At 35.6% G+C, this 27,658-nt stretch overlaps 1 protein-coding gene across 8 annotated transcripts in view; it reads right to left on the reverse strand.

Moving 5' to 3' along the window:
- The window catches only part of Stxbp5l (syntaxin binding protein 5L), a 307,493-nt gene that overhangs the window by 51,646 nt on the left and 228,189 nt on the right, over positions 1-27,658 (reverse strand). For 5 of the 8 annotated variants that reach the window (XM_085832442.1, XM_085832439.1, XM_085832440.1 and 2 more), the window contains 3 exons: positions 26,697-26,848; positions 24,769-24,840; positions 11,541-11,606 (listed from right to left, as the gene is read on the reverse strand). In XM_085832442.1, coding sequence (XP_085688568.1) covers positions 11,541-11,606; positions 24,769-24,840; positions 26,697-26,848 — 290 coding nt within the window. The remainder of the gene's footprint in view (positions 1-11,540; positions 11,607-24,768; positions 24,841-26,696; positions 26,849-27,658) is intronic. The other 3 variants (XM_085832441.1, XM_085832438.1, XM_085832436.1) reach the window with 1 other exon arrangement.

Genomic DNA, 27,658 nt, shown 5'->3' on the forward strand with positions numbered 1-27,658 from the left:
GATTTTATTAGATATTAGGACACCAATTCTTGCTTGTTTCTTGGACTGTTTGCTTGGAATACATTTTTCAAGCCTTTAACGCTGAGGTAGCATCTCTGTGTTATTGAGGTGTGTTCCTTATAAGCAGCAAAATGCTGGACCCTGTTTGCATATTCAGTTTGTTAGCTTATGTCTTTTTATTGGGAATTCAGTCCATTGATATTGAGAGATATTAAAGAAAGACGATTGTTAGTTCATATTATGTTGGCTGTTTTAGGTATCATTATATGTATGTGATTACTCTTTTTGGTTTTGTTGTAAGATGATTAATACGTAGCCTCTACATCCTCCTAAGAACCAGAGAGGACAATAGAAACCAAGGAATGATACACCCACAGAACAAAGACAAGACCAGGACCCAGAATTACAATTTTCCCAAACCTAGATGCTTCGTCGTCAGCATAAAAACAATCAATTGTAGCCAGAACAGTATGTCTCCACTAGAGCCCAACAACACTACTACAGCAGACACTGAGTAATTCAACATAGCTGAGGCACAAGAAAAAGACCTAAGCTAGCCTGTGTAAATATGATAAAGGTACTTTAAGAGAAAATGAATAAATGCCTTTTAAAAAAATCTATGAAAACATAAATGGTGGGAAGACATGAATAAAACATTTCAAAATTTGAAGGTGGAAATGCAATTAAACAAACAAACTGAGGGAAATCTGGAAATGAAAACTTTAGGAATTTGAACAGTAACCTCAGAGGCAAGCTTTACTAACAGTATAAAAGGGATGGGAGAGAATCTCACCCACTAAAGACACAGTGGGAGAAATGTATAGGTCAGTCAAAGAAAATGTTAAATCTAAAAACTCCTGGTATGAAACATCCAGGAAATTTGGGACACTAGGAAAAGACTAAATATAAGAGTAATAAGAATAGAAGAATGAAAAGAAAAATTAAAAATTAATAAAAATTAAAAATAAAAAGAAGAAGAAGAAATCCTGGTCAAAGGCACCAAAAATATTTTCAACAAAATCATAGAAGGAAATTTCCCTAACCTAAAAAAAGGAGATACCTATCAAGATACAAGAAGCATACTGAACACAAAATAGACTGGACCAGAAGAGAAAGTCCCCCTGGCACATAATCAAAACACTAAACATACAGAACAAAGAACAAATATTAAAAGTTTCAAGGAAAAAAAAAACAAGTAATATATGAAGACAGTTGCATTTGATTAACACCAGTGAAGACTCTAAAAGCCAGAAGGGCATAGACAGTTGTTTCAGAAACTCTAAGAGACTACAGATCACAGCTCAGATTACTATACCTAGTAAAACATTCAGTCAGAATAGATAGAGAAAATAAGACCTTTCATGATAACCCAAATTACACACACACACACACACACACACACACACACACACATACACACACACACACAAATCTAGGCCTAAAAGAAGGACTAGAAGGAAAATTCCAATTTTAAAAAAGTTAACCAAGCCTAGGAAAGCATAAGGAATATATTATCCAAACTAGCAAATTAAAGGAGGGGAAACACCACTGCACACACATCCTAACCCATCTCTATCTGAGACCACTGTGGACTAAAGCTGAATATCAACAACAGCAGAAAGAATGGAAAGCTTGCAAAGTCGTGGAAACTGAACTTTCTACTAAAATTCAATGAAAATAAACACATAACAAAATGTGTTGGACAAAATAAATGAGATGCTAAGAAGAAAGTTCATAGCACTAAGTGCTTATATAAGAAAACCGGAGCGCCCACATACTAACAACGTAACAGAATACCTGAAGGCTATCAAACAAAAAAAAAATAAGCAAGATACCCAAGAGGAATACAGGTGAGAAATATTCAAACTCAAGGCTGAATTAAATAAAAATTAACAACAACCAAACAATACAAAGAATCAATGAAACAAAGAACTGGTTCCTTGAGAAAATCAATAATATTGACAAACCCTAATCCAAATTAACAAAAAGGCAGAGAGAGAATATCCAACTAACAAAAATTAGAAATGGAGAGAGGCCATAAGGACAGACATAGAGATCTTCCCTGCTCTCTGAGCCCTCTGGCCCAGGCAAGCTGCCCTAAGCAGTCTGCTAGCCCAGGGAGATCTCCATTTTCCTGCCACCTCTCAGTCCGCCTTCATCAGACCTGGGGCTCCTAAACCATACAGACCTGCAGGCCCAGAACCATACAGCGCAAGGATACCCATCAGAGGACTGCCACACCAGGACCATCAAGTTTCACCCCCTTCCCAATAACTACTACAACAGGAACAACCAGGGACCAAAACCATCCAGATTGCTAAAGGCCCTGGAAAGAACACAATCAATAGCTGGGAAATATAACACATCCAAAGCACAGCTTCTCCACTACAGCAAGTCCTGGATATCCTAACACAACGGAAACACAAGAAAATGACCAATCTTATAAAGATGATAAAGGTCTTTAAAAAGGAAATGAATAAATCTCATAAAGAAACAGTAAAATACAATCAGATAGAGGTCTTTAAAGAGGAAGCAAATAAATCCCTTAAGACATACAGAAAAGTACAATTAAACAGGCGAAGGAAATGAATAAAACTGTGTAAGACCTGAAAGTAGACACTGAAGCAATAAAGAAAACACAAGTGAGGAAATCTTGGAGATGGAAATCCTAAGGAAGAGGACAGGAACAACAGATGTGAGCATCACCAACAGAATACAGGAGCTGGAAGAGAGACTCTCAGATGCTGGAGATATAATGAAAGAAACTGATATATCTGTCAAAGAAAATATTAAGTCTAAAAAAATTCCTAACCCAAAACATACAGGAAATCTTGGAAATCATGAAAAGACCTAACTTAAAGATAATAGGAATAGAAGGCGAAGAATTCCAGCTCCAAGGCCCAGAAAATATTCTCAACAAAATCATAGAAGAATAGATTCCCAACATAAAGAGATGCATATAAACATACAAGAAGCTAATAGAACATCAATCAGACTGGATCACAAAAGAAAATCCTCCTGCCATATAATAACCAAAACACAAAATCTACATAACAAAGAAAAACTATTAAAAAGCAGCAAGGGGAAAAGGGCAGGTAACATACAAAGGGTGACCTATCAGAATTACAGGAGACTTCTCAACAGAGACTCTAAAAGCAAGAAGAACCTGGACAGATATCTTGCAACCTCTTAAAATACTACAGGTGCCAAACTAGACTACTATACTCAGTAAAACTCCCATTTACTGTAGACAGAGAAAAAAAGATACTTCAAGACAAAGCCAAATTCAAACAGTATCTAGCCACAAGTCCAGCCATATAGGAAATACTAGAAGGAAAACTCTAACCCAAGAATGTTATCTAAGAAAACACAGGAAATAAGTAATTCCATATCAGCAAATACAAGGAAAGAGTACACATGTACACACACAAACACACACACACACACACACACACACACACACACACACACACTAACACCACCAATATCAAAATAACAGGAAATAACAATCACTGGTCATTAATATCTCTCAACATCAATACACTCAATTTTCCAATGAAAAGACATAGGATAGTAGAGTGGATGTGAAAACAGGATCCACTTTTTTGCTGCATATAAGAAACAAACCTCAGCAATAAAGATAGACATTACTTTTAATTTTAATTTTAATTCATGGACCCTTGGGGCTCTCAGAGTCCGAACTACCAACCAAAAAACATATATGGGCTGGACCTAGGTCTCTCCTGATGTGCAGCTTGGTCTTCATGTGTGACCCAAACAACTAGAGTGGGGGCTATCTCAAAAGCTGTTGCCTGTCTGTGAGATATGTTCTTCAAGCTGGGATGCCTTGCCTGGCCTCAGTGGAAGAAGAAGCACGTAGCCTTGCAGAGACTTGAACTGCCAGGGAGGGAGGATACCCAGGGGTCCCCCACTAGCTCAGAGGAGAAGGAAAGGAGGATGGAGAAGGGATTTTTGGGAGGGGGAAAGTGAGCAGGATGTAAAGTGACTAAGTAAAAATATTTTTTAAAAAAGCAGACATTTAGGATATCCAAATAATCATAAGGAAATCCTTTAAAAACCTTACTCCTCTAATTTGGAAATTTTAAATGAAATATAAATCTTTTGACATATGGCACTTACTGAAGTTAAATCAATATTAGACTATCAATTTAAACAGACCTATAATTCCCCAGTGAAGAAGAAACAATATTTAAAAGCCTGCCAGCCCCAACCCAAGAAAAATCTCAGTGCCAGATGGCATTACAGCAGAATTCTATGAGACTTTCCAAGCAGAGTTAATGCCAATACTCCTCAAATTATTACACAAAAAGAAGCAGAAAGAACACTTCCCAATCTGTTTCATGAGCTCACAGTCACTCAGATACCCAAATCACATAAAGATCCAACAAAAGAGGAATTTTTACAGATCAATTCCCCTTCTGAGCTTAAATGCAAAAATTCTCAATAAAGTTCTTCCAAACTGAATCCAGGAATGCAGGAACCCTTGAGTTGGCCTAGCCTAGCTGCTTTGAGAGGCATGTGCCATAGGTTTTTCAGGGTCGAGTGCATGCCTCCTGGGGCATAATGTGCCTTCTAGTTCCTGATATACTCCCTCAGGCACTGAAGTGTGAAACTAATGCACTCCCTCAGGCAGTGAAGTGTTCAGGCCGCTTTGTGTTTCTGTGTATGTTCCCTTTGTAGTCAAGGAAGCATGGAAACTTGACATAATTGGTCTTAGACATTAATCCTGTGTACTCCATATAATTTGCACATATCATTGTATCCTGGCAACTACAACTGTATTGATCCTGGAAATTGCCATCATTTTCCATTTCTGGAAAAGGTATAGAGAGACTGATTGCTCCTCAGTCCTTCTGTGCCCCTCCAACTTGGTCTAATTTAATTCCTTGCAACCATATCAGGCAACATTGGCCCGATCAGTAAATACAGGTACTTACACATGAACGTAACAAAAAGATCATGTACCAAGTAAGATCAAGACCAAGTAAGCTTCGTCTTAGAGAGATGTCTCAACATGTGTAAACTGATAAGTAATGTAACCCATCATATAAAGAAACTGAAATTAAAAACACACAATTATCTCACTAAAGGAAAAAATGCCTTTGATAAAATTCAATACCTCTTCATAATAAACGTATTAGAGAGATTAGGGATACAAGAGACATACCTCAATACAGGCAAGCTAACAGAAAAAAAGAAAAAACACAGCCAACATCAACTTAAATGGAGAGAAACGCAAAGAAATTTCACTAAAATCAGGAACAAAATAGGGTATTCACTCTCTCAATTCCTATTCAATATAGTATTTGAGTCTTAGCTAGAGCATTAAGACAACTGAAGCAGATCAAAGAGATACAAATTATAAAGGAAGAAGGCAAAGTATCTTTGCAGATGATCTGATAGTATATATAAGTGACCCTAAAAATTACCCCTGGATACCCTTACAGCTGATAAACACTTTCAGCAAAGTAGCTTATACATCTTTACTCATAAACATTGGTAGGCCTCCAATATACCAATGATAAATGGACTTAGAAAGAAATCATGGAAGCCACACCTTTCACAATAGCCTCAAATAATACAAGACATCTTGGGGTACCTCTAACCAAGCAAGCAATTTAATAAAAATTTTAAGAAATTAAATGAAGAAATCAAGAAAGATATCAGAAGATGGAGAGATCTCTGGTGCTTCTGGACTGGTAGGATTAATAGAGTGAAAATGGCTAACCAACCAAAATAATCTATGTATTCTATTCAATCCTATCAAAATTTCAACACAATTCTTCCCAGAACCTGAAATGAATGACAGTTTTAAGCTTCATATGGAAATGCTGGATATCCAGGATAGCTAAATTTAAAAATATATACAATAATAAAAGAACTACTAGAGTTAAAACAAGGTCCAACTTCAAACTGAACTACAGAGCTGTAGCAATAAATAAAAGCATGGTATACATACACAGGTCTTTCTCTCTCTCTCTCTCTCTCTCTCTCTCTCTCTCTCTCTCTCTCTCTCTCTCTCACACACACACACACACACACACACACACACACACCAAAACTCAGACACATTGATTTATTGAGTAAAACTGAAGATGAAGACTCAGACACAAGTCAACACACCTATAGAAACCTGATTTTTTATAAAGAAACCAGAAATGCAAACTGGAAAAAAGAGACAGAATCTTCAACAAATGGTACTGGTTAAATTAGATGTCTGTAAGTAGAAGACTACAAATAGATCCATATTTATTGCCATGAACAAAATTCATCTCCAAAAACCTCAACATTGGGTCAGATACATTGAATCTGATAGAAAAGAAAGTAGGGAACAGTCTTGAATTCATTGAGACAGGAAAAATTTTTCTGAAGAGAACATCAATAGCACAGGGTCTAAGAAAAATTAATAAATGAGACCTTATGAAACTGAAAAACGTTTTACTGCAAAGGACACCAATCATTAGGGCAGAGTGGTCAGCCACAGAATGGGAAGAGATTTTTACCAACTATCTATCTACTAGAGGGCTGATATCTAACATGTATAAAAAGCTTTAAATGCTGGACATCAAGAAAACAAATAACTGAAATAAAATGGAGTATAGATCTAAATAGAGAATTCTCAAAAGTGGAAATCAAAATGGCTGAGAAACACTTAAAATGTTCAGCATCCTTAGCCATTGGGGAAATGCACATCAATGCTATGTTCAACTTACATCATACACCTGTCAGAATGACTAAGATCAATAAAACAAATGATAGCTCATACTGGCAAGTATGTAGAACAAGTGGAATGAACACTTATCCATTGTGGTGGAAGTGTGAACTAGTACAGCTACTATGGAAATCAGTGTGGCAGTTCCTCAGGAAGCTGAGAGTACATTTACCTCAACATCCGGCTATACCACTCTTGGGTATACATACAGCCAAAGGACACTTCATCCTACAACAGAGAAAATTGCTCATCCATATTCATTGCTGCTCTACTCCTAATAGCCAAAAATTAGAAGCAACCTAAATGTACCTAAATAGAAGAATGAATAAAGAAAAATGGAATAGTATTCAGACATTTAAAAATGAAATTATGGAAGTCATAAGTATGGGTGGATGTGGCTAGAAAAAAAAATCATCCTGAGTGAGGTAACCCAAATCCAGAAAGACAAATATGATATATATTTACTTATATTTGTATATTAGCTGTTATCAGTAATAATCAAGGTACAATCCATAAAATCACAAATGTTAGATATACAGTAAGGATTGATGGATGCAGTTAGTTGTCTTAGAAAAGAAAAATAGAATAGGTAATTCAGATAGATTAGGAAGGAAGACTGAAATAGGAATAGCAAGTAGGGATGGGAAGGGGAGGGGAGCATGAAGGAGGGAATGAAGCGAGAGTCGGTGAAAATTAAGGGCCAATTGAGGGGTAGTATGAAAACCTAGTAGAGTTGAAGCTTCCTAAAGCATAAACATAGCATCAAATAATTGGGGAGACAGAGCCCTAACTGGCCATCTATTGTCACCAAACAAAGCTTTTAGTTTGAGATTGAGTTATTAGCCAAAGGGGCCCATGGGAACCCCAGACACATTAGGCTGTTGCCAAGACTACAAGTTGTCTCCACAAAATGACAGCAAGGCCACATAGCTGAAGACACCTATACAATTCATTAAACACAGAGATGGTGAGCTGATGCCTACATAGAACCTTCATTCCTATGGGCTAGTGTTCTTGATATCAGAAGGTTATTCTGTACTTAACCAAAGGAAAAACAACTACCCAATGACAAACCATCAATCTACAGCAGTGTCCTGCTTGCAAGATATGCTAGTGTAGTGGCGATGCAAAGCTTGCGGGATTAAACAACTATATATAACTTTTCTGAAGGCCCAATGAGATGGAATCCATACTTGACCTTATTTGAGTGGCCAAGAATCTGAGACTAGGAACTTAGGGGAAAGGCAAATACTACCATCCTTAAAAAAAAAAAGTAGCAATAAAATGCCTCCTAATGACACTGTTACAGTCATAGACCAGTGTTTTGCTCTGCCATCATCAGAAAAGTTTCTTCCTGCAGCAGATGGGAACAAATATACAGTCAAACATGATGCAGAAGGAACCTTGTGAAAGAGGAGGCAGAAAAAAGGTATGAGTCTGAGGGGATGGAGGACACCAAGAACACAAGGCCTTCTAAGCATAAGAGGACCAAGGCACTGAATATGAACTCAAGAATGAGACAGCACGCATAGGATCTCACGGGTTGTCACCACATGAGGTCCCAGCACTTCTCAATGTAAACCCAGATCTATTTCCAATTGATACCCACTCGCAAATAAAAATTGAATTTTCTCCCATGGAATTTCACTTGGAAAACAGACTACTCTTAAGGGTAGACTGCGTGGTCAGTCATAGATGACCAATACAAAATGAACTCAACAGCAGCTTTGGAGGTTCCTGCTCTCATAGCTGTCAGGGATTTTTTTTCCTTCTTTCTTTTGTTAATTTTATCTTTTAAAGTTTTACTTATTTTACTTATTTAATTTTAATTTTATTTTGTTTAATTTTAAAACATTGGTGTTTTATCTGTATGTATGCCTGTGTGAGGTGTCAGATCTCAGAGTTACCGACAGTTGTGAGCTGCTGTGTGGGTGCTGGGAATTTAACCCAGTTTTTATGAAAGAAGAAAACAGTGATCTTAACCCCTGAGCAATCTCTCCAGCCCCCTTATGGTTTTTTTTTTTTTTTACCCAATGGGTCTTTTATGTACATGTTATAGCTTCCAGTCTTGTGTATTCATGGAATTCTTGAATGCATGTACAAATGAATCTCTGCATCTATAGTCTGTTTCTCGTGCCTTTCTTGAGATTTTTCCTTGTTTATTTATTTTGTCCTAATTATTTGTTTTGTTTTAAACTATATTATGTTCTATTATATTCCCTTAGAAACCTGTTTTCTTTCTAACAAAAGAAATTGGGTAGATCCAGATGAGAAGGGAGGTTGGGAGAAACTTGGAGGGGTAGAGGAAGTGGAAACTGTAATCAGGATATGGTGTATGGGAAAAATCTATTTCCAATAAAAAGAAAAAATAGTGGTATATTGAACAAAAATGATTTTAATAAAATTACCATTTATAAAATCTGTGTTGCATTTAGGGTGGAGTTCAAAGGGTAATTTAGCACTGAATAATTATAGGAACATGTAATAAATAATGAATATAAAAATTAAACATATATCATAAAAAGTTGAAAAAGGAAAAATAAAGTCAAAGGAAAGAAGAAGTAATTGATAAAGCTAATGTAGAAATTTAAAGTTAAAAATAAACAAGACTAAAACATTGTTTAAGGCCAAGTAAAACTTTTCCATGATGGGGATAAATTTATTTAAAAAGAAAGCATAATTATGCAAAAATAAAGAACACATGAAGTAATTGTTTCAATAGATAAATGGTACTTAAACTTTAAAGAGTAATTAATTCCAAAAATTACTTAAACCTTTATTCAGAAGAGGAAGGAGAGAAAAGAGGAGGAGGAAGAAGAGGGAGAAGAGGAAGAAGAGGAGGAGGAAGAGGAGGAGGAGGAAGAGGAGGAGGAGGCTCAGTCAGTAAAGTGCCTATTGCACATGTGTAAGGACCTGAGTTGGATCCCTAGAGCATATATGTTAGAACCTGCTACACTGCCCAGCCTTTTGCATGTCTTCTGACTCAGGCCCTTATGCACCTGCAGTTATAAGTTAACACACACATGATTATAGTAAACTACAGAAAACACGGGGCTAAAATAGATGCCTTTTTTTTTCAAATACAAATTGTCTGGAAAAATAAATAACAACTAACAATAACATTTAGTTTTTCAAAGGACAGAAACAATGTGTAAGAACAGAATGGAAGGGAGAATTCAATGTTTATTACTCAAACTCAGGTTAAGGAAGAAAATTTAAAGTTAAGTTGGTACAACAATCTGTTAAAGGCTATTGAATTATATGAAATATTGCTAACTACAAAGTATGAGCAAAGTAATAACTTTTGGAAGTTAATTCTACAACATGATATGAAGAATGAACAGTGAGGGGAGTTTAAAAGGCAGAGCGTTTGCTAGAACATTTTGTGTTGCTCTAGATGGGAGGCGATGATTTCCTACATTACGACAGTGCCAAAGTGGATGCAGAAAGAAGAGTTCATTAGGGATCTTAAGATAAAATCAACATGGGGCGGGAGAGATAGCACCGTGGTTAAGAGTAATGTGCTTGCTGAGGAACCAGGTTTGTTTCCCAACATACATGTTCACAGTAATTGAGAATGTTATTTTCAATTCCAGATCTGATGCCCTTGTCTGGTCTCCTCAAGCTCCTTCATATATGTAGTACACATATGTTCTTGTAGGCTCACATGCATACAAATAAAATTATCTTTTAAAGAGCAATAAATTAAAAACAAATATTTTATTAAAAGAAGATGTCACCCAGGATACAATAGGTTGTAGATGGGCTAGATTCCTATAGAGCACAGAAAAGGAATCAGCCACTTGTAAAGAGCAGAGCAGATTGAAGACGTGCTGCAACTTCAGAAGAATTTCTAAAATGCAGATACAGGCTTTGAGAAGCATGATTAAGTTTTAACAATTCCATATAAATTAAAAAAATAATGTAAATAAAAAGTAATGATATCTTTTGCTATTCTGAGAAAAGAAAGTTTTTATATTGCTGGCACCACAACTTAGGGCCTTGTATATGCTAGGCAAAGAGTCTACCATTTAACTATATGTCAATCACTTCTGTTATACAGTAAGAAAGCATCTACCCATTGTCAAAATACATACAATGCTTAGGTAATAAAATTTTATTCATTGTTATATATTTTAGAAAATTCAGAATAGATACTTTAAAATTATTTTAATTCATTTTTGAGATAATATATTATTTGACTTTTTAAAAAAATAGGCAACTGCTCAGAACCTATCATGCATAGATATTAATTAATTAATTAATTAATTAATTAATTAATTTATTTATATGCTTTAAAGACTTAGCTCTAGAACTCTCTTTCCTTGTGTTTTTATATGTACATTTAGCGGGCTCACACTTTATCTTAAAGATGTTTTATTTATTCCACATTAGATTTCATTTTAATTTATCAATAAATAAACATTTCATAAGATAGTGGCCTAAGTACATTCTATAATTTTTGTCTGAACCTAAAGTTTATAATTCTCACAAATTTAGCTATACCAATAGATGACAATTTTTGGATCTATTACTTATTTTTTATTTGTCACTTTTTAGGCACTTTTAAATATATCTGAAAAAAAATCTTTCTCTAAGATATAATTAACACTCATATCTGATCTTATTTTTATTTGGACCAAGGATATTTTAAAAGACATTCATTTGTATTTATTTTGGAAACAAAGTTACTTATGATTAAATTTCAGAAATTGAATTAGGTACTAATTTTAAAAGACTTATGAAAGTAAATAAATAGCTTACTTCATTGAATTAGCAGAAGCTTGAAAAATACCACTATGTTTACCTGAGGTGGGGGACTTGCAGCGCTCAAGTTCCAGGGGAACTGGACTATCATTCAGCTCTGTTAAGCCTGAAAATGAAAAGGAGAGAGGGGTTGGGAGTGGGAAGAGAGGAAGAAAAGGAAAGGGAAAGAGGGAAGGAGAGAAAAAGAGAAGAGAGATAAATTTTGCTGACACTTCATAGGTAATTTTTATTTTGTTATTGCTTCAATCATTTAATAAAGGACCAACAAACATACTTAATAAATGACTAAGTTCCTTAACAAATGTATCAAGAATAATAGGAAATAAAAAAATGCTTTAAAAAGATATAATACAGTCTTCTATTTCAGGAGGTTATTGATTTTAGAAAGATCTTTTAAGAGATATTACAGATTTAAATTTTATAATTGTTTTTATTATTTTATATATAAGTGGCTCATTCAGTGGCATCAAGTTACAACAAATACTGCACCATCAACCTCTTGTTTCTTACCTTCTATTTTATCACTTTCTGAACAAATGCATACATCTATGTTTCCATGCCCAGAAATATTTAAGAGGTATTGTGAGTGATGAAAATTATCTTTGTTCCTATTTCTCCCTATCACCTTTTTCTTTATGCTGGAAGACAGGAGTGATGAGAGAAACACAGACAGTGGAGGCCCAGCTCATGAGACAAGAACTCTATCAAGAATAGGGCCAGGACCATTTGTATGATAGAGCCAGATGTGGAAACATTCTGACCAGGTCCTGAGATTCACATGAGGCTGCATAAAAAAGTAATAGACTAAGTATTTTTGGTAGAGGAAATTTTACCACAATGTAACATTCAGTTTGTGCCATTTGTTATTCCTGGTTACATTTACACATGCCTACAATGTAAAAGAGCAACAAATATGGCAGAAAGACATAAAAAGTAAAATTTGGAGAGGAAAGGAACAGTAGGAAGTTAAAGATTACAGCTAAGGCACATGCTGAAAATAAGGCTGTAATTTTTTTTTTTTAACGATTTTAGATCTTTATTGTAGAAAGGCAGAGAGAAAGAGAAAAGAAAAAAGAGGCCGTTAATTGTTAAGAAGATTAGTGTCACTAAATAAAAGCCAGATACAACAGGAAAGGTATTTTGAGGATAAGACTTCATCCAGTAAAGCCTCCAAGTTGTGACAGGAGAGAGTTTGAGGGACTTCCTGCTCCTGGAAGGCAATACCCTAAAGTTTGTTGTTGTTTTATTTTTGGTTTGGCATGCAGAAGCTATTGCAAGTGTGTTCCGATGGGATCACACTCTAGCATGGTTGGAAGTAGAACTTTTTAGTGCTATCCATGAGGTATTTGTTCTAGATGTAAGATGGAAAGGATTATGATTTTATCTTCTATGGTCTCAGCCATTGAGGCAAGGCAATGTACAGAAAGGTTGGTGGGCCTAAAAAAAAAAGGCCTTCAGGACCATTGAGTGTGGCTGTGAAGATGAAATCTAAGTTGGGATGAAGACTAAGATGTTGGGTATGTCAGAGGCAAGGGATACCTGCCAATGAGGATTGTATCCAGGCAGTACAAACTGCCCTAGAGGGACACACATACTGTAGGAGGCACGTATGGAGGGGTGTAGCCACCTAAGCCCTTTGACACTGAAGCTCTGCATACTGGGCATAGGGGTACAAAACTTTGTGTTTTCCTTGTTGAGTTTTGTATTGCTTTGGCTCCATCTGTCTTCACTGCATTCCATTCCTCCGTTTTGGAATGGGAATGTATACTCTGTGCCAGTGTTAAATTGGAAGAATGAAATCTTTAATTTATTTATTCTACAGGGATTGCATTTAAGAGACTGCCCTGCATCTCAGAAGAGACTTTGTAACACTGGTATGTCTGTTAAAGATTTTGGAGCTTTAAAAATTTTTATTAAATGCATTTACATTATGAGATGGCCATGAGCATATGGGGCCAAGAACAGAATTTTATGGTTGAAATGTGTGTCTCTGGGGGAGAGCCTTGAAGTTTTGCAGCCTGGCTCCCAATTCCTGTTTTCTCTTTTTTCTTTTCAAATTCTTGATTGCTAGGCAGCCTCATGCTCCTATTGCTACCCTTCTCCTGTCATGGGGAACTGCACCATCTCTTGACCTGTAAGCCAAAACAAACACGTTCTCTTCCAAGTTGCATTTGTTAGAGGAATTTTAGCACAGCAACAGAAAAGAAATTAATATAGGAACAGAAAAAACAACCCTCATAGAAGTTGCAAGCTGAAAATGTAATGTCTTACTATGAAAATGTCCCTTAAGCCCTTTGCTCACGAGATACCGTAAGTTTGAAGAGTTGAGTGTACCTTTCTGAATAAATAAGGTCACAGGAGTAAATCAATGATACAGCTTAAAGAGAAACTGGTCTACAATGATAGTCATTTATCACTTACAAGTAGAGTATGTTCAAATCTCCAGATAATCCTGTCATTGTACTTTCATCACGCAGTGTACGTATACAAACCTGGGTGGCATAGCATTTAAAATATTCAGGATATAGGAGTTCTTTCTCCTTGTCTGAACACCTTTACAGTGTGTTACTATACTAAGTCTTTGTGTTTCTAAACATACAAAAGATAGGATACAAAAATTGAAGGTCTCAGGAATTTTCTTCTTCATCATATTCTCAGGATTTTGAGCATAAGCCTCAAGGCATGTCATGTGATCTAATTCATATTTCTTTGGAAAATTTCAAGATTTTTTTAAACTTAATAAGATTATCCCACCTTGAAATTTCTATTTTCTGTCATTATATTGTTATAATATTTACTGACATAAGTATTACTATTAACCTGAGAGTATACATCAATTAAATAATTTTGAGCACACTTTTTTGCCAAGTAGATTAAAAAGTGAATACAAGGAAGTTTATAACAAAATAAGCAATGAATATTAATTTACAGAATCACTATGACATTATCTTAGTTCTTGCATTTTTATTCACTTAAACAGGCTTTGATATGTGACATCCAATTAGAACTAGCAGGTTATAAAAAGGAAAAGACTACTTAAACCAGAAATATTAAGAAAAGTAACTTGTAACAACAGGTAAGTAACAGAAAAAATAACCACAGTGGTTAGTGAGTAGTGTGTGTAGCTGAAAAAATTATGCAGATTGTATAAAAATTTGGAAAACTTTGGAAGACTTTGAATAACTAAAGTTATAAATTCCTAATGCCCACGTGTTCATTATACATAAAAGTTGTACCTAATACACTAGTTATCTCTTTTACATGTAACAAAACCATAAAAGTGTTATATTATTATTTTTACTATACTGGTAAGAAAATGAGCAGAGGCCATTACATATATTTCCCAGGCTATATAGCTATTAAGAGAAAGGAGAGATGAGGTTAGGTCATTATAATATCATTAATAGGGGGGAAGTATGAAGTATATATTAGATTATCTCATTAAAAATTTAAATGAAAACTGGGAGTTATAAACTTAGCTTCAAGTCTGGAAAACAGATGGTGCTGAAGATGAAGCGTGAGGACCTTAGTATGATTCCCGAGAACCCCTGTGAAGCATCCACATAGGGTGGCACGTAACGGCAATCCCAGTGCTGGAGACATTGACTCAAAAACAGGGTGGGTTAACCCTAAAGAATGGGACTTGAGACTGACCTCTGGCTTCTTCATGACATATGAGTGTGCACTTACACACGCAGGAGCACACACACAGAGCTAAGCTTCATTTACCTAGTTCTGTACTGCTTACCTAATTTGTTGTTTGTCTAGTTCTTTTACCTACCTTCTTGGTCAAAGTGAACGTAATGGTAAAACTATTTTCATTTGTCAAGTGACAATGTACCCTAAACTTATGCTGGAGATTGTAGCTATTATTACTTAATGTAATTATTAAAAATTGTAATTATTTTGAAATACACCATTTTTTTGACTATGAGAATAGTGTTTTTCCCATAAAACTTTTGGGAAAATAGGAAACTGATGTGGTATAATTATATCATAGTGTGACATTTTTCTCCCTTTTATGATTATAATTATTTTAATTGTAACATTAGGTTTTGTATTGACATTTTATAGAATTTTATAATTCTTTTCATTTCATTCACATTTTGACAAGTCATTACAATGCTGTCACATAGTTTTCATGTGGCACCTCTATGGCATAATCATGTTAATCCTGGCACACATGCCAATCCCCAGCTCCTTACCTTCCTAAGAATTTTGTTACTTTTTAATCTCTCCTTCTCTCTTATCACAAATCTCTTCCCAAGTAGATTATTTCATATTTGCATAACTTTATGATATGTTATTTCTTTTTAAATGAGAATGAAAAATTCCTCTTAATAGCTTATCCAATCCAAGTACTGACCTGTTCGTCTACACTCTTTCAAGCCAAATGCTTTGAAAGCAGTGTGATTCAGCCCTGGTTTTTTAATTCCTCATGTGCTCAGCTGAAGGAGTTAATTTGGCTTCTATGTGGGCCTTGCTGCTTCTTTTTGCTATAGTCTAGAAACTATCAGTACTTGGACTCTTTCGGATTCACTTCTGGTACTACCTGCCTGAGAAAACCTTTTAAATATCACTTTAAGCCATATATCTTTTATTTAAAAACAAAACAAAACACTATTTTCTTGTTTTGTAATTTAAAGAAATTGGTTTTGTTAATTCTGGTGGGAACTCCAAGCTAGTGCTCTGATGCTAGTTTGTTTGGGCCTGGGAACCCAAAGCTCTGATTGCTTCCTCATTATCTTGCAAAGCTGTGCTTACGTATTTCTTTCTTGAATTGGTTTTTCTCAGATAAAAGAAAAAAAAATCAGGAATATAATTAGCCACTCTTCTCATTTTCCCACCACAGAATTGCTCCTTTGCAGTTATAGAGTCTATCTCTGGATTTATCTACCAGTGTAGGGAATGGTCAGCAGGAACTGCAAGTAACAGGCCAGGGTGATTCGCTCCCTCACCGTGGTGCACTCATCACCCAAGAAAGCCATTCAACAAAAAAATCAAATGAGTGGATCTCCTTGTTTATCACAGTCTGTGCTGACATTTTCTCGTTTGTCTAAGATATTGCTTCTTTTCTTATCCTTTTTGCCTTTCCTCCCCTTTCCTTTCCTTCCATGCTGGACTTTGTTTTGAGATGTTTATTTTCACCCTACCTTGCCTGTTCTCTGACAGGTATCCTCTCCTTTGCTTTCCACTTTTTTTTTCTTGTTTGTGTTTTTAGGACATTTCCTAAGCTGAAAAATCTCATTTGGTCAACATTGGAAAATTTGAATCTCAAAGGATCCCTTGTACAATTTTATGTTAATTTTATGCACAAGCAAATGGTTCTAACCACACTTTACCTCAAAGGTCTTTTTAAACTTCCTTTGACTTTCAGGGCATTCAATCCATTTTTAACTGGCAACACTTCTTGACATTCTCAGAAACAGAACACTAGGTATTGTCAGAGAAGATGGAATTTTAACCCACTGGCTTCCATACAATGATTATGACTCTGTAAGTTACTTAACCATCTGCTGTCTGACTACACCACACATGCATACCAAAAACATCTAGTAGTTATAAAAGTTCTTTTACAAAATCAACCCAGAAGAGTTCTGCAACTCTTTAAGAGAAGTAGAGATATGGTTTATATGGTATTTTATATACGTGAGAAAAATCTCAATTATTTAAGTAGCTTTTTTTAAGATTACAATAACTAGTCAACGAGTTGAAAAAGTAGAATGTAATCTACATTTGAACATGTATCTGCTGCTCTTAAAAAATGTATTTCACTGCTTCCACAAACAGTAGTTTATTAAATATAGAGATTTTCTTTCAGTTATAAAATTTTATTATTTTATGATACAAGAGATTTGGGGGCATAAATTTAAGGGCTTATGAAAGGCAGCTTCTTGGTTATTAAACTAGATGATAAGCTAATCAGGAAAATAGACCAAGAAAAGATTAAAATTAAGTTATTTCATTATAATTAAAAGTATAAGGTTCAAATATAAACGTGGCATTACTTCAAGGGCAGAACTAATGTGACAGAATAAAAAAAAACTTTTTAGAGATATAAGAGACATCTCTGGAGTACTTTACCGAATTCTTCATTTCAAAAAGATGTAAAAAATAAATTCAAATTGTTTTAGTTTTGATTATGTTATTTTATTGATAATGGGTATTATGGGGGAAGGGAGTGGCTTTTTCATTCTTTTTTTATTAGATATTTTCTTCATTTACATTTCAAATGCTCCCCCCAAAGTCCCCTATACCCCCCCCCATGCCCTGCTCCCCAACAGGAGTGGCTTTTGGTTAAAAAATAATGGATTAGGTTCTCACTGTGACTGAAAATGTAAGAGACACAGGACAACATGGTACAAAGCCCATGGGTCTTCTTAGTGCCACATAGATGTGAGTTTGTCTGACTTACCCTTTAGGATTTTGAGAAATGAATTTAATCTCCTTTAATGTTAATTTTCTCATTTATAGAGGGATATATTAACATCTCCCTATTTCCTTTAGAGAGTTATAAATTTACCATTAAATGATAAATAAATTTATTAGTACAATCAGATTAGGATGAACATTCCATGGAAATGGAATCTCTCTATAGATAGGAACAGCACAGACACTCATTGTTAATGGCTAGGGAATACTTCTTGTAAAAGATACACTATCTCTATTCTAGTAATATAGGACTATAAAAATACAATTAGATTATCTTAGCTAAAAATTCAACACAAATTTTTATAAATTGAAATAAACATTTGAATTATTAAAGAATTAATCTCTTTATAACATACAATGTTTATCATTAAGAGAGGACTTTACAACATCTGATTTCAGGTTTCAGGGCTATTCTGGCCACCACAGTGACCATTGGTAGAGATATAGAATTCCTTCTTAAGTCCAACATTAAAAGGACTTAATTTTACTTCTCTGTTGTTTATGTGGTTTCTGCTTAGAAAAAAACTATAATTGTTGCAAAATTCCAGTCAATCCAATATTGACAAGAGTTAGTTCTCCTATTTATCTGTCTGTGGTAGTAAGATAGCTTTTTTTTTTTTTGAGACAGGGTTTCTCTGTATAGCCCTGGCTGTCCTGGAACTCACTTTGTAGACCAGGCTGGCCTCGAACTCAGAAATCCACCTGCCTCTGCCCTCCCGAGTGCTGGGATTAAAGGTGTGAGCCACCACGCCCAGCTATAAAATAGCTTTTTAAGAAGTCAGTATTCTCTTTTTTTCCCCTAGATTTATTTATTTATTTAATGTATGTATGGTATGTATGTATGTATGTATGTATGTATGTATGTATGATACTGTAGCTGTCTTTGGACACACCAGAAGAAGGTATTCATCCTATTACAGATGGTTGTGAGCTACCATGTTGTGGGAATTGAACTCAGGACCTCTGGAAGAGCAGTCAGTGCTCTTAACCGCTGAGTCATCTCTCCAGCCCCATAAGATAGCTTTCTGCCATGCTCTCACTCCTTCATCATTTGTTTGCTTAGTTCAGAATTTGTACTGGATGTAGAAAGCATAAAGAATTTATTATACTCAAATTTAAATTCTTGTTTGTTGAATTTAAATTTTAAAAGCTTAATTGATGAAGTTTCCAGATTCTTGTCATGTAAAGTACAAGTATAAAATACATAACTGTATAAATGAACCAAAATAATACAGACATATTGTGTACAAGCTTGTAAACCATAGGAATTTTAATTAAAGGAACTGGCTCAAGAGGGCTTAGATGGTAGTTCAAAAGTTTTATTATAGAAAATAGAACTTGAGGAAGGCATTTATAGAGAGATGTGAGTAAATCAGAAGGGTAGGAACATATAGTGGGGTTAAACAGTATTGTGGGTAGGCCTGGTGTGGTTTGTATTTTGATTCTAATTCCACTTCCCCAAGAGGGGCTACCTGGGAAGAGGAGTGAATCACTTACTCAGATGACTTCCTGTGAACCTTCCCCTAATGAATAAAGATGTCTAGGAACCAATCACTGGGCAAGGGTAGACAGGACTTCCCTATCAGAGAGGGGAAAAGGAGAGGCAGAAAAGAGGGCCTTGCTTTTGGACGGGAGATAGTGTGGAAGTAAAATGTAGGTAGGGAATAGTCCTGCCCAACCCCCATGTTTCAGGTGGTGGATCCCTTGGGATCCGCTACCAGAGGATTTAACTTAGCATGGCTTACAAATTAGGATGCCCAGCACTCGGGAGGCAGAGGCAGGTGGATTTCTGAGTTCGAGACCAGCCTGGTCTACAAAGTGAGTTCCAGGACAGCCAGGGCTATACAGAGAAACCCTGTCTGTATAAAACAAACAAACAAACAAACAAACAAACCAAATTAGGATGCTAGTTGCTGCGTCCAGTGATTGTGTTACCTGTTAATTCTGAACTAAGTTTGTGTGGTGTTTTCCTTCACGTGGAGGACTCAACTGGGTCATGGTAGCAAAACATGGGTTTTCGAGAAATGTACCCCAAAAGGCTATGGGAATTTGGAAGCGTGGTGCTGGCATGGCACCGACCCAACAATGGGAACTGGTGGAGAGATTTCAAGGCTTCAGGTCAGAGAATGGCAAGATGGGTGGTTGCTGCATGGGGCTAGCCATGGAGGTGGTGAGACCACTGGGGCCAGAGAGTAGCCAGAGTTAGCCTGGGATGGTGCCTTTTATATATTTCACGCAACAGATATCCAACGTGGCAGGCAATAATCCATAGAAATGTAAGATTCTTAACCTATGAGCTAGAAATTTGGAGGTTTGGCAAGCAGAGCAAAGTCACAGGACTCAAGCACAGAAACCTTGGAACAAAGGTCCCCTGCTATTCTCAGAGAGCTGGAGAATGGAAGCTGCATACTTCTTGGGCAGATAGTGACTGAACTGTGAGTTTATAAAATTGGGATTATTTACTTTTAGGATAGATTTATGTACAGATTTTATCCGAATCACATGGGGACTTTCACCCGCGGTTGCGAACTAGGTTAGGGAAAATTTACTGACTCCAAGGTAGAGAGCAGTGATATTTGCCTGCGATGAACAGGTAGTGATGGAAGTCTGTGGCTCCAGGTATAGAGCATAACAGGTAGATGCTATATTAAAGTCTGCAGGAAACTCAAATTCTTTGAATGTGGGCTCCATGGGAATTTAGGTTAATTTCCTGGTATGACAGAATAGAAAAGCCTAAGAATAGGCTCATACTGTATTTTAATTTACTTCATTTGTTTTGGATTGTTTTAATTTTCAAAATGGATATGATTTTGAGTTTCTGAAAGAGAGGTTTTTCTGGTTACTGGCTTAAGGGCATGATATTTTGGTAGAAAGGTTTTGTCTTTGCACCTTTAGGAAAGGTGAGTAGTGTCTACACACCTTCCAGAGTTACATGGATCAGATATGATGAAGGGAGACCCCCTGAGAACTAGATTCCAGAGAATCAAACAAAAGAGTTATCTTGATGATACTAACATTTTGTTTTGAGATTTGTATATTATAGACTATACAGTCTTGGTGAGTCTCGTAGTCAGACATGCTGAACTGACCAGCTTGAACTCCTGATTTAAAGGACTTCCAGCCAGATGCAGTCAGGAGACAGACATCAGAGACTAAAACAATTGTTGTTGTGGCCTTTTAAGGCCAACCAACATCCCTATTTTTCCTAACTTTCTCTCACTTCAAAGACATCTCAATGCCCATATTCAGCTGGAAGTAGTTATAAAGAGTCGTCGCCCTGGTTCCCTGGACTTAGGGGTGTGGAGGTAGTTATTCTATGTTGTCATTCTTGGGAATTTAGAAATAGTCATAATTTGAACAGGGAGGAAATAGCTAGAATTGTGTAGCCACAATCTCATTTGGTAAAAATCTGCACAATAGTTACTAAGTTGAGGTCATAATTTCTTATTTTGGTACAGAATTTATTTTGATGCAGAATTAAGGTTTTCATTGGTATGAATTTCTTCTATTAATACAAAAAATTTAAAAGTACAAGGCTTAGACCCAGTCCTTCTATAAATGCCATTACAAACTGATCTGAGATGATTAAGCCTGTTAGTTAAGGGCCAGATAACAAATTCATGGCTGTGTTAATTGTTTGGATGTTTTCAAGATAATCTAGTTAGAAATAGCTGAGAGTAGTTCATGTAAAACAGCCCAGATTATTTTACATAGATACATAGTTTTCAAAAACATCAGAAATCCATAGAATGTGACATTTAATGTTATTTATTCACTTGTTGTTGGGACATATCTGCTCCTAACAGCTTCCCATTCGTGGATTTAAAGAAGCAGCTGAACATGTCTACCTCCAGGTGAGGTGATGCATTGTAGCTAGGTGGCCACTGGGCAGAAATTGCCTATCTCTTCTGCAGAACTGTACTGTTCTTGAGAGGACACAAGTTACAGGTTAGGACAGCTTAGTTCTGCAGAGACAAAATAAGGTAGTCCTTAATAATTCCTGTTTTTCAAGGTCTGCCAGAACATCCTGAGCCAGAAGGCTGAAGACTGATGCTCCAACTTCCTGACATACTGGGGTTGTATAGGTAGGCAGCTGTCTCTACAATTTGTCTTCAGTTTTGGAAGCTGTGTTAAGGCTTCCTATATTTTCAGATAATATTGGTTGTTCTCAGATTTCCAACAGGGTTGAAATACTATTTATAGTCTCATAGCCAACCCAGACTATTTAACATTGAGAAAATATATTTGAGAAGATAGCTTTCAGATAGTATACAAGCTAAACCAGAATATAACATGGATTTATAAGCTTTTTTAAAGTTAGGACAGATAAAGAATATTCAATTTAATTGACCAAAATGAAGGACTGGGTGTTAGGTGTATTTTGTACTTTATAAATTACAGGATCTTAATAGTTGTGCTCAATTTATATCGGATATAAAAGAACCTTTTAATTGATCAGAAAGGGGGAAATGTTGTGGATAGCCCTGGTCCTGTTTGTATTTTGATTCCACTTCCCCAAGAGGGGTTGCCTGCGATGAGGAATGAATCACAAACTCAGGTGACTTCCTGTGAACCTTCCCCTAATGAATAAGGATTTCTAGGAACCAATCACTGGGCAAGGTTTAGGCAGGAGGGGAAGAGGAGAGAAGGAAAAGGTATCTTGATTTTGGATTAGGAGAGCTTGGAGGACAATATGTAGCCAACAAGAGGCCCCAGATTAGATGGCAGATTCACCAAGATTTGCCACTGGAGGAGTTAAATTTAGTATAGCTTACAAAATTAGGATGCTAGTTGATGCATCCAGTGATTGAGTTACCTGTTGAGTCTGAGCTAAGTTTGTGTGATGTTTTCCTTCATGCACAACTTAACTGGGTTCCGGGGAGAAAGCATGGGTTTGAAAGAAGTGCACCCCAAAAGGCTATGGGAATTTGGAATCATGAGGTAGAGATCCACCAGTGGGAACTTAGTGAGCTGTGTGGAGATATTTCGGAGCTCTGAGTCAGGCAACATCGAGATGGGAGGTCACTGCATGGGGCTAGCCATGGAGGCAGTGAAACTGTCAGGGCCAGAGAGTAGCCATACAACAAAGCAACATATTTTTATAGAGAAGTAACAGAAAATTATGTTTTAGATGATCCTAAATAAAATCTCCAAAAGCTTAGAGATGATTATCGTTGTTGTTGTTGCTGACAGAATATACAAACATTCAGTACCTTTCAAGGCTTCCTAATACTTTCTGTCTGACTGGTATTGTGGAAGTTTGACAAGCTCAGAGTCAGCATTTGTCCTCTATTCTCTACTTATCATAAGAGCGTCACATGTTGATTATTGGAAACATCAGATAGAAAATGATGAGAAACTGGTAAAACCTGAATGTCGTGTTCTTGAATATTTTGGGAAGCTAAAATTGTATCCAGATGCACTGGAAACTCTTGACAGAAAGTTTCAAGTTCTTTATGAGGCTGTACAGGATGGGTACACAATGTTAAATGTTATGGAGTAGGGGGGTCAATAAACTTTTAAAAATGTACACAGAGAGACAGGTTTGTGGCCATGTGATTTTCTGTTTACTCAGTCCTGCCATTAAAATGTGAAATCAGCCATTGAAAACATTTGAATGAAGGAGTATAACTATGTTTCAGCAAAACTTTATTAAGGAAATTGAATTTCACATAATTTCAAAATGTCAAGAAATATCCTAGTATCTCTTCCTGTTTTAGGAGTAGCAGAAGCCAAGACAGGTGTCAAAGGTGACAGAGTCACCAGGAGCAGGAACAGTGAGCAGTATCCCCAAAGTGGTCAAAGATAGAGAGCATAAGTAAAAACAGATCACACTTGGTATGCCATAAAGATTGTAAGGGCTTCACAGGAGGCAGCTTTCTGCCAGGAACATTAAACTTGTAAAGTTTTATGATTTATAACAGGGTGTGATTCAACTAGTAAGAGGATGTCTGGAGAAATTCAGGTTACAACAGTATAGATGTTCAAATGTGTGTGTGTGTACTTTTATACAACTATAGTGCCAAATTGTATATTTTGGCAAGCAACCTGATTTTTATAAAAAATATGTTAGCACAATATAAATATTTCCTTATATCAATAACTATTTGAACTATTTACCCATAAATCCACTAGTTTTGTTATATCTATAGTGATACACCATCACACTTTCTGCACCAGTGTTTGGAATTAGTTATTTCATCCATCCTTCCATCTTCATTTGCTAGCATAGAAAAAAATAGTATTATTCACCTGTTACTTATGACTTTAATTCCTCTGTGTACCATATTTTGGTATCTAAAATCACCATTGAAATGTGTTTTTAGGTATTCTATTTTAATAAAAAGCACCATAAATTAGGAATACTTAGTGAACCCCAGGAACTATAAAAGAATATCATTACACTAATCAGAATAAGGTTGCAAAATGGTCAAAAGCACAAAAGTGATAAAATAGGGAAGTGCGGAATTGTTACTGACACAGTATGTCAGGGTCACTATTTCCAAGAATACCACAGCTCTTCCTTCTTCAAAAGGAAGCACAATGACTGGTTGACTAATAGGACAGTGTTTGAAATGAACACAGAAACAAAGGCTGGTGGATAGACACATGACAACAATGATTTAGAATATTTAAATCAAAATTTTGAAAATTAAAAAATAAAATGAACAAAATGCCAGATTGCATTTCCATAACAGAACAAAAATTTGCATGCATGTTGAATGTGTTTTTTTTTTTGAAAAACACATTACTAAGCACTGATGAATGGATTTAGCTTAGGAATCACCACTTTAAAAAAAAAAAAAAGCGATTCGCCTAACCTTTAGAGAACTTACTCTGATAGGAAGTACGGATCCGTTTCGTTAAATCAGGATAAAAGTTAGACAGCCCACGCATGCAAAAGTTGTCTTTGGAGCATGCCAGAGCAGCAGCAGCAGCAGCAGGCAGAGGAAAGAGAGAAAATAGTCTAAAGTGAAAGGAGGTGGTATCATACCAGAATCTAGAACAGCCAAGGTGAAGAAACTGTAGCAAGATTAGGTAATCAAACTAGAGAGAAGATACTTTAAAAATAAATCAATTAGAAAGTGATAGATGAATGATGAGAATGCTGTAGCCATTTTATTTAATCAAATTTTCTCATAAAATTCATGGCATATTCTTCTTACATGATTTTACCATTGTGGAGTTGCTTGATTTGTAATACTATATAAAATTACTTTGTTGTTATTAAGATTATTATATTTAATCTTTGAGCAATTAAAAAGACAGCTCAGACACTTTAGTTTTTAATTTATGTTACAATATAAAGTATGTACTTGTTGGTTAAGTTATAAACTAAGAGAGACTAAGTTTACAACAATTTTTGCCTATATCACAATTCTGATCTGCAATCACTATTGTGGAGACCAAATTAGTTTGAATTACCCAATGAGTTAAATTAAGTTTTCCTAGTCAAAATAGTCACTCTCTACCTCTGTGTGGAACTCAGACAAGTAACTGAGATGCTGGCAGAGATCTACAGCGTCTCTGACCATCGGGATTTCTGGCCTTGTAACAGCACCTCATTACCTGCCCCTGACATCTTCATAGCCACATTCTGAACTTTAAAAATCAACTGCTTCTTTTTTGAACGTGAAGGAGCTCTTACTCTGATTTTCTTTTAGAAGCTAGTAGTGACAGAGGCAGAACCCACAGAGCTTAAATTTCCAGTATCCTGACAGTACTGAAAGCTGATGCTCCCCAATTAAACCCTGGCAAGTTCTGAAGGACAAATGCCATGCCTCTGTCTAAAAGAGATAACAAAGAAGTTGAGTGTTAACCAAACACCATTCGTCCAAATGGGAAATTGATTTGATGTTATAAATGACCTATCTTCTATTTGGAAAACAATAACTATCATACAGTATAAAGTAATACTTTATGTGTACTTTTAGTGATGATCTCAATATTCAGTTAACTGGTTGTTTAAAAGGAAATATAAAAGCATTATCTAAATGAATAACACTATAGAAGCAAACTTTTAAGGCCATTTTAACCAACTAGTATATTCCAGTAAATAATAAAAATACAAAATTTATGAATGTTAAAGCCACATTTTTGGATCTATGCTGAAATTCGCTAAGATTTTGGATTATTCAGACTATCAACATTTGTTGCCATATCCTAATTAAAACTTAAATTTCTTTTTTTTTTATAGTTAAGTTGATTTGCTTCTCCTGCTAAGAAAAGTGCCATGTTTCATATCACTTAAATGTCAGAGAATGGTATTTATTATGTTTATAAACATATGTCTATTTTAGTCATCATCAGTAAAGAATAGATGATGGCCACAATATAGTTATTTAAAAAATGAAAAGTGACTAATGACTTCAAACTATATTTAAAAGGGGCTAACCATATTAGAGAACAATTAATTTGTTTACTCCAAGAATTTATAAAGAAATTTCAACCAGAGTCCCAATTTTCATACCAATTTATCATTATTGTTATTATTATTATTATTAGTTTTTGTTTTGTTTTGTTTTGTTTAGGGATCCTACCTAAGAAACCTAATATATTTATTTCCTAACTTCAACAGCAAATTGAACTTTAAACACCATTCATATCTGTTTAAAGATTTTTTTTGCTGTTTCTTCTAAATTCATTTATTTGCCTGTTGTGTCAGTATTAGCATGCATTTGAATGGCATCACACAAGAAAGACAATCTGGAATAAAAACCAAGTGAACAAGTCAAGCTCAGAACTCATCTCCTTTGTTCCCTACCTGCAATGAACTGCCTGTTCTTTCGAGGAGACCGGGGCTGTCGCTGGTACAGGTCACTTGATCTATAGAGGTCAATGGTCCCCATGCTTAATAGCACTGTCTTCTGTATGAAATCCACCACAACCAGCCCAGTGCAGTTTCCAAATGCCACTCTGAGAGGAGGAGAAACACAGAACTAGAATGTATCATAAGCAGGACTAGCTTCAATTTCAAGTTAGATATAGGATTACTGGAAAATAATCTAAGAGTGGGGAGATCAGACAGTGATTAGGGTTTTAAAGTCGGGAAACAAGCCCACTCTACAGTAGAACATATTAAACATGATGGAATTGATTGAGTAGAACATATGAAACATGACTGAATACTGCAAAGATTAGAGACGGCCTACAATCATGCTTCATTACAAATTTTTCATTTATGCGGTGGTAGTAACACAGTATTTAACTTGATTTTATAGTTTTACAGAAAAATCACATAAATCCTTCTTCCAATGCAAAGGGGACTTGGGTCAAGAAACAGGAACACTAAATAGACACAGATGCTTAGGTAAACAAGTGTGTTTTGCAAATAAGATTCTGATTATTTTGTTTCAGATTAATCTTTTAAGCTTTGTCTCATCCTTTCCTTCCTTTCACTTTAAGAAACAAACACACAACAAAACAGGGATTCTCTATGTAGTCAGGCCCGCCTTGAATTGTAATCTTCAGAATTTGTCTCAGGAGATAGTGTACACCAACACACTTGGCATATATCTAGGGTTTGATATCATAGTAGATATAAAAACATACAGCTTAATTTACAAAAATTTTTCATCTTTGTTCCTTATTTTCTTCTGTGTATTAAAAGACAAATAGATTTGACTAACTTATTAACTGATTAATTAAAGAAGCTTTCCTAGGCAGGCATTTTGGTCACTTGAGGATTAAGTAAATATTAGCTGTAGCATGTCTGTAGAATATATT

This window comes from Mus caroli, unplaced genomic scaffold (assembly GCF_978045245.1).
Source record: "Mus caroli unplaced genomic scaffold, Mus_caroli_1 scaffold_17, whole genome shotgun sequence".
Taxonomy (NCBI): Eukaryota; Metazoa; Chordata; class Mammalia; order Rodentia; family Muridae; genus Mus; species Mus caroli.